At 39.0% G+C, this 8224-nt stretch overlaps 1 protein-coding gene across 1 annotated transcript; it reads left to right on the forward strand.

The window, feature by feature from the left end:
* The first annotated feature begins 1401 nt into the window (after nucleotides 1–1401).
* pyya (peptide YYa) lies at nucleotides 1402–6512 on the forward strand. Its single transcript, XM_075453536.1, has 4 exons — nucleotides 1402–1547; nucleotides 2558–2745; nucleotides 5972–6052; nucleotides 6147–6512. Exons 2-4 carry the CDS (start codon nucleotides 2558–2560, stop codon nucleotides 6169–6171), a joined length of 294 nt encoding a protein of 97 aa, XP_075309651.1. The 5' UTR covers nucleotides 1402–1547; the 3' UTR covers nucleotides 6172–6512.
* Nucleotides 6513–8224: the final 1712 nt, after the last annotated feature.

Here is an 8224-nt window from a genome sequence, read left to right on the forward strand (position 1 = left end):
ATCTCCATAGATAAACCTATCTATCTGGGTTTCTGAGTGTTACATTAGATCTCTGTGGGTGCAGCAAGTTGACATTTCTGTGTGGGCTTTTTATGTTCCCCCACTGCCTGCATGGTTTTCTCCAGGTGCACTGAATTCCCATGAAGACATTCTTGTCTGTCAGGTTGTCTGGCTCCTTAGAGTGTGTGAAGTTTCCTGTCTGCTGGGACAGGCTCCAGCATCTGCGACCTTCTAAATGATAAGCCTAAGATACAGCTTTTTTCATAGACTGACACCAGGACTGTTGGGTGAACTTCTGACGAAATTATGATGAATTGCAACATTTTAATATTTCAGGCAATTTATTTTTCATTCTCAATATGAGTGTTGTGCAATGAATGCTGCTGTCTAGTTGACTAGTAGGCTATGTGTCACTGGGTACAAGTGGATTACTGTGTGTTTCTATACTTATTGAAGGGGGAAATGTGACAGCACTTGAGTCCAAATTAAGTCCCCCCCACCAGGTGACAATAAAATAAATATTTTATTGTGATGTATTTTGACCTATTGTGACATATCATAATGTATTGCATTGTTATGCATATCGTAATGTATTGTATTATATTAATGTCCTACACGTTTATGTTTCAACCAGATGAACATCACATATTCAATTTTAAAGTCCTTCAAGGTGATATGGATGCAACGGATCTCAACATCAAGCTGTTACAGATCTGAAATCATAGAGAAAGATCAGAGCAGTGATTAACTCCAGCAAGTAAAACACTAAGATCATTAATATAAAAGAAAAACTCACAAAAAAGATTAGGATATAGAGGAGAAGAGCCTGGGAAGACACATGATGATGCATTAAGCCATATAGTTCAGGTGTTTGTGCGTCAGAGCCTTGGATAAATGAAACACTGCGTCATCACAACATCTCAGCATTTTAGCTACAATCTGTGAAGGAGCAAAACGCATCTGCTTCACCTGTCATGAAGATAAGATGTTGCTCGTTCTGCTGACGTTGTAGATCAAGATGCTGTTGGAATATGATATTCTTGTTTCACAGAACATTACGGATCTTAGTGATGGTCCGATGACCCTGTTTGGGCCATGCGGATGTTTACTACATGAAATTCACAATAAACCGTCTGTTTGAACGCATGAATTGTGTCAAACAGACAGTGTCATGGCCTAAAATGTCATCTGTTGACTCGATCAAAAACACTGGACCAACTGCGTGACCGACGCATTAGTAATGTATCCATCATCATCACCATCTGACGCATTCAGTCTCTTCACCCACCCCCCTCGGTTTCCTTCACAAACACACTCGCATGGTGTAACCCCTCCCTCCTCTGTTATTGCTAACTATATAAATCACCCTTGTCGGTGTTTGGAACTAAGGTAACAGCGACCTGCAGAGTAAAACCGGATCGAAGAGGAAAAAGCCTTAACAGCTATAAGAAAAAAGTAAAGATAAAAGAATAAAAACAAGTAGCTCTGCTGCTGTTAGACACCACCTGTGGCTCTGACTACTACCTGGAACTCCTAGTCTTCTCAAAGTAAGTGTCCACATTCCTCACGCTTTATTATTGTTTTTTTCTTTCTTTTCTTTTAATACCTGCTTGTTGTGTATTTGGAATTGTTATTTCAGGCTTTACGTGTGTCGAGGAAATTGCACTTGATTGTGTTATTCTATACTTGACAAAAGGCTCAAATCTTTGCAAGTGAGCTGATCTGCAGAAACATAAGACGAGGGCGCAATTTTTGTCCAAGTTGTTAGAGGCTATATTACTTTTTATTACTAGTGACCAGCATAGCCCTGGCCGAAAAGAGGGGGGGGGGGGGGGGGGTAAACTAATGTTCATTATGTAACTGATGTCAAATCAGTTTGAGGTGCAGAGAAAGCGTTCAGCACCACGGACAGCGCCGTAGGTTCTTTCTTTTTCGTTTTCTTTTTTCTTTTTTAAAACGTTTCTTCACTCTGTTTGCAGACCTTTTGTACTCGCGCTGCATTCCAATAGTAATTTATTTCCGGTGAGGGACACGGCGGAGCAGGCCTGAATTGAATTCGACTCTGTGAGGTAGAACAGTTTCACAGTGTATTACAATAATCATGCTGTAAAAGCTCAATAAAGCAGCTAAAGGAACCTGACTTGATTAAATAAATAAATAACAAGACCATTCTGGAGAAGTCTGACAGTGCAATTAATTTTGATTCAGGTCATTTAGGTTAAGGCTTCCTCAAAATCTGGATTGAAAATAGTTTCACTTACTAGCCAAGTTCTGTTTCAAATGAAATCAAATGACCTTCTTATTCCATTCTGCTGTGCCTTTCAGAAGAAGTTTGACACACATCAAATCTTTTGTCATTGGATAAAAAGAATGATGTTTATCTGCTCTAAAGTGTCCAGACGCAGTGTTTCCTGAGGTGTTACTCTGAGTAATGAAAAAAAAAAAAGAAGTTGACAATGATTCATAATTTTTAGTCTAAGTTCCTGATTACTGCATTGTGAAGCAAACTGTGGCCCACATCAACCGTCACTTCCCACTCCTTGCTGTCTTGATACAGATGGTCGTGATGCTGAAGCCTTGGACAGTGCTGGTGGCCGTTGTGCTGTGTGTGCTGGTCTGTTTGGGAGCGCTGGCAGACGCCTACCCCCCAAAACCAGAAAACCCCGGTGAGGATGCACCACCCGAAGAGCTGGCCAAGTACTACACGGCCCTGAGACACTACATCAATCTGATCACCAGGCAGAGGTATACTCACACACAAACCTGTACATATTACAGGCCTGAAGGCATCAGTGTTTGCAGACATCAAGTGATGTTCTGTTGGGTCAGATTTCTTTTTTTTTTAAACTTTTTTTTCTTTTTTTTTTATTAATCTTTTTGGCAGACAGATAAACATACAAATCAGTGAAATCAAGAAAATTATAGATGTACACCAGTCTTCTGTCCCTTTTCAATATATCATATGAACATTAACTCACAATCCAAACTACAGAGCAAACAAACAAAAACGACAAAAAAAAAGAAAAAGACAAACGAAGTGCCTACATTATACCATATATTAAACCTTGATCTCTGAGCAAATCAAATCGATACAGGAGTATCACATATATCACATTTATCTTGTCATGTCTTGTATATAATTCAAAAATACCTCCCAAACCTGATTGAACAGATCTTCTCTCCCTCTTCTACTGAAGGTTACCCTCTCATATAAGGCCATTTTTGTCATCAGCTCTGTCCATTCTTTAAAACAGCAGATGCTAGCTGACTTCCAATGCCTCAGTATTATCCTACATCCAGTTAAGGTTGCTAATTGTATCCAAAGCCTCTGTCTTCCAGATAGACTCATGTTCTCTGGTAACACACCCAAAATACATAAGGCAGGAGATTTAGACAAGTTAAGTTGAAATAGATCATTCAAGATATTGATAATTCCACCCCAAAGCTGATCATTTTTGTCACAGCCGTTGGGTCACATTTCTGAGGAAGCAGTGGGGAAAGGTTTTTTGGAACGAGAAAACAGACTTTCAAAGGATGTGGCCCTCAGATTGGACTGTTTTTTATTTAAAAATTTTTTCCAGGAACAGGCTTGAATAGTGCAAATCTATTCTGAACATCCATCTCACTTTGAGAATTGAAATCCTTAAAAAGGTTATGTTGTTGAGGGGTTAGAAGAAGAATGCATAATCCATAAATGGATTCAAAGTGGATCTAAAGGAATCCTCAAGAAATTGAATGACCACAAACAAATTTTATCTCTTAAAATAAAAATCCTTGAATGTATGCCTTTTCTTATCTTTTATCCAGATTTGATTTAATCTGCCGTTGCAGAGATCACATTCACACTTTTAAGCCCACAGCTCTGTCACTGAGTGATGCTTCCTAAGCCTTCACCTAAACTGAAGATCCACAGATTAGATTACCGTCCATTTTCTAAAACCTCCAGGCCTCCATATCAACTGGATCAGAGCAATAAAAGCAGTGCGGACAGACCCAGAAAAAATCCCAAATTCAGTTAGTGGAGCCTGAGTTGAGGCCTGCTGCTCTCATGTATAAGAGGTGCATGTATGAAGTCTCCAGATGCAGTCTGGCTCATGAGCCATCTGTTCTTACTCATGAAAGTCAAATAGCTCATTGATATTTGAATAGCAGGTTTAAAGAATGCTATAGAGAGTCTTTTTGTTTGAAGGTTTTTACATTTCACTGAGCTGCTAATGCATCATTGGTGATAAAGGTAAGAATGATTTGACATGGGGATGAGATGGTTGTCACCTCAAAGCAGTCCAGATACACTGTAGCATTATTGGATCTGAGCAGTCTAGTGGCTGGATCTATAGGTGTATAGCTATTCTGTACATTGAAATTCATAAGAATATGTAATTAGAATTGAAAATTGCAGGTGTTTCTATTGAAGATATGAAAATCAGGGCAGTACTGCAGCGACCTTTGTTATTAGAGCCTTCGTGGGGGGGGGGGGGGGGGAACACATTTTCCTGCCGTGTCATTATGTATGCATATATACTATACATTTATACATTGTTATGCTAATACTTTGCTTGTGCAAAGGAGAAAAAACATTTGGCATGACCTTTTTCTTTTTTTCCAACATTTCCATTGGTCACAACTTTAGAAACCATTTTAGTTCAATTAATGGTCACAATGTATAATTCTTAAAACGATACAGGCTACACTAAATCATTCAAATAATGTACAAGTTTGGATAAAACTCTTGCAAAAATGGCTGAATAATTTTGGAAAAGTGAAAATTTGCCAAAATCATAACGTAACTTAAGTTCTGATTATCATTTTGACAAAATATGCTCTGTGAAAATATCTGTTTGCTCTCTGAGTAAGTTACCGAGTAGATCCAGCCGTGTACACAATAGTTCAATCAGCTCCACTCATCCATCAGGAGACAGTCGCAGAGGTCAGTGTTTGTCATGACTGACTGACTTTTTCACCCAGTATTTTTGAAAAATAAAGTAAAGGAAGGAAAATAAAGGAAATAAAGAAAAGTGGAGGGAAAGGATAAAAAGACATTCAGCCATGCAGATAGAGAACAAAAGCAGGACCAACCATGGAGATTTATGGGTGATAGCATGCCAATATCAGAGGGGAAAGCATCCTACCGTCTGATATGTTGCCAGCTGTGACAGAGCAAGTGGGTTGCTTGATTGCTTCCTTACATGGCAGCAGACAAACACACGCGCACACACACATACACACACACGGAGGTGATAGTGAAGCGTAAAATTGGGTGCTGGAGTCATAGTGAGAGTTGAAACTGCAGGTCACTCTGCTAAAGTTATGTTGATTATTTCACCAAAAAAAAAATCACACATACGAATTTTCACAGAATTATCTGTTAAACAGCTCAGTGGTTTTACATTTGCAGGCTCCCTCGGTGCTCTGGTTTCTTTAGCAAGAAAATGATGAGACCCATCCAAACTTGGAAATGGCACCCTTGTATACACATTATAACGCACACACTTGAATCTGAATCTAACTGTATATGAGCATTGGGATCAAAGAAGCATTAACCACTCATGGTACATATTGGAAAGAGGCAAGTGAGATTACAGAGATAATGGACAGACGGAACTGATATTTTCCCTCTTGAATGCTTTGAATGTGCAGCAGCCTGAGTTGTAACTTTTTTAGAGAAACAAAGGGAGCAAGAACCGAACATAGTGAGGCTGACACCACAGCCTGCAATCCTGGATTATGTTGTTCCTTGTGAATATTTAATGTACTTTTACTTTAATTTTTTTTCTTCATATTTATCTACTTCCAAGGTGGGAGCAGCAAACCCTACCACTGTCAGGGAATTCGTTATGTCGAGAAGTTACAGAATTAAAATACATAAAATACCTATTTCTGACCTGAAAACTACCTAACAGTATCAAGACTGCTGTAGAATTTTCTGAAAATCCTGACATGTATTGTAAAAATCCCTTCTTCCCTCTGCCAGGTATGGAAAGCGCTCAGCTCAGGAGGATGTGGTTGCAGAGCTGCTATTTGGCAGCAACAGCAACAGAGATCAGAGATCAAGGTAAAGATAACACTGAAAGAGTCATGTGACCAGCAATTGCACATATGAATTTAGAAGTTGTTACACAGTTGTCTCTTTGTCTGCCTTTCAACAGATACGATGACGCATACATGTGGTGACTCCACCACCCTTCTACATCCTCATCAGGCATTCCCTTTGGGTGCTTCCCAGACTGCACTTGGAGGGGCCAACATGTGCCTCTCACCCTTGACCCCCTGAAGCCAACTAAATTACCGTCACTGACTGGAACACAAACTCCCTCAGTCCCTCTTGCCATGTCTTACATCTCTGTCATCACAACAAATCTGTACATAATTTAATAATTAAATGAAATACATATATAAGATCAGAGCAACTAATCAGAAAGGGGAACTTTGTGTGTTTGTATGAGCATAATGTTCTAAGTGTCTATCACTGTTCAGAGGAGGAAATTGTTGTTTCACTGTTGCTGCTGCAAAAAGTAACATCAGAATAAAATGTTTTCTGTCAGATTAAGATTTGTTGATGGCTTTTTTGTGTGGGAGGGTGGGGGGGTAGGGTGGGGTTTAACAGTTCACATACATACCACATGCCTTATCATCCTAGGACACCCGCAGGAGATGATCCACTGGCATTAGGCAGGTAGTTGTGGTGCAAATGAATAGCATTCCTAAGTCTTTTCTCAAGGTTTGCTGACAGTATAAATTAAATCCACAGAATTGCATCTCTGCAGCTCTCTGGTTCAACTTACCTTGTTTTAAATCTGTTATATAGAGAAAAATGACATTCATATTGACCAGCTTTAGTTGAGATTGTCAGCCTATTTTTTTAACAGTAAAAGCAAATTTACATTTACAAGAATTCAACGTTCTAAGCTGCATTGTGGACTATGTTATAATATTGCAGGGACACACAGTGGATGTTCCTCTGAAATTATGTTGTCAATGTGGACTGAATAGAAATTAAACAAACCATCAGGTCAGATAACACAGCAACATTTACTGTATATGGGGTAAAAGGAAAATAGTTATCACATTGCTAAAGTTAGCTTGGTTTCAAACATATTTTGGTGACAATAAGTTTCTATTTCTGTAAATGTCCAAAGGAAATAAGGCATTTTTAACATTTTCCAGACACTATGATCATTAACCTATTGACACAATATGTTGTAGATAAGTAAGTATATGAATAACTATGTGTCTGGGACCTTTTGTGCCCAAGGTATTTAATAATGATATGCTTAATGGTATGGTATGGTATGTTTTTATTTGAACAGGGACAGTGTACAATAAACATTGACCATGAGGAAAGATGCTTTGTACCAGGTTATAGCAGGAAATGCTCATTTCCACCTGTAGTCCCTGGGCAGGTTGGTGTAACAAAACTGATTCTAAAAGGTACATGAGCACATGACCATTTCACCATACATTTTCACATATAGATAACTATCATTTAATTTAATACACAATACAAGTTGTTCCACTTTTTGCATGAATATAATAAATGAAAAATAAAAAACATCTCTCATTTACGCACAACATTCACTCTCTTTGGGCCAGCCACTCTCACACTAACTCCTCATACATGTGTACAGGTTTGATTTCTTAAGAGCCATTTTTTGGTCCGTTTTGCAAATGCTTTTAGGCCAGTGCATGTTATGATGTCTGTTGGTAACGAGTTCCACTGGGTCACAGCTACAGACGAGAAGGCTGACCTACCAAGGGAGGTCCTGCATTTGGGGATACAGCATTCTCCTCTAGTGGTCGATCGAGAGGTGCGTGTCATAATAATTCATCATCCAGCAAATCACCACAGCACACACGACTATGATGAGATGTAGTACTCCAATCTCTTCACTGTGTGGTGCCGTTGCGCTGTACTAATTTTATTGCAAACCTGTACAGCATCCCTGCAGTGACTTAACTGTTTGTCTGTATTTTCTTCACGTTATTTTCATGAATTACTTAAACCGCGAATTCGTGAATTTCGTGATAGAACATAGAACACACAAAACGTAGCAGGTCTTAGAAAATACCCAATGCACGCCGCACGCGCCTTTTAATCATCCTGTTACATGTACTGCATCGACAGTTAAAGTACAAAAGTAACCGGAAAAAAAGAATATTCGTTAAAAAAACAATGTCAAAAGATTCGCATTCTCAATGTTCACCTGCTCGATGGTGCACAAATGCA

This window comes from Odontesthes bonariensis, chromosome 21 (assembly GCF_027942865.1).
Source record: "Odontesthes bonariensis isolate fOdoBon6 chromosome 21, fOdoBon6.hap1, whole genome shotgun sequence".
Taxonomy (NCBI): domain Eukaryota; kingdom Metazoa; phylum Chordata; class Actinopteri; order Atheriniformes; family Atherinopsidae; genus Odontesthes; species Odontesthes bonariensis.

What these genes read in the sequence shown, in the direction of transcription:
- pyya (XM_075453536.1), top strand. Translation starts at nt 2,558, where the DNA reads ATGGTCGTGATGCTGAAGCCTTGGACAGTGCTGGTGGCCGTTGTGCTG. An exon ending in AATCTGATCACCAGGCAGAG is followed by an intron (nt 2,746 to 5,971) that starts GTATACTCACAC and finishes TCCCTCTGCCAG; the next exon opens with GTATGGAAAGCGCTCAGCTC. An exon ending in AACAGAGATCAGAGATCAAG is followed by an intron (nt 6,053 to 6,146) that starts GTAAAGATAACA and finishes GCCTTTCAACAG; the next exon opens with ATACGATGACGCATACATGT.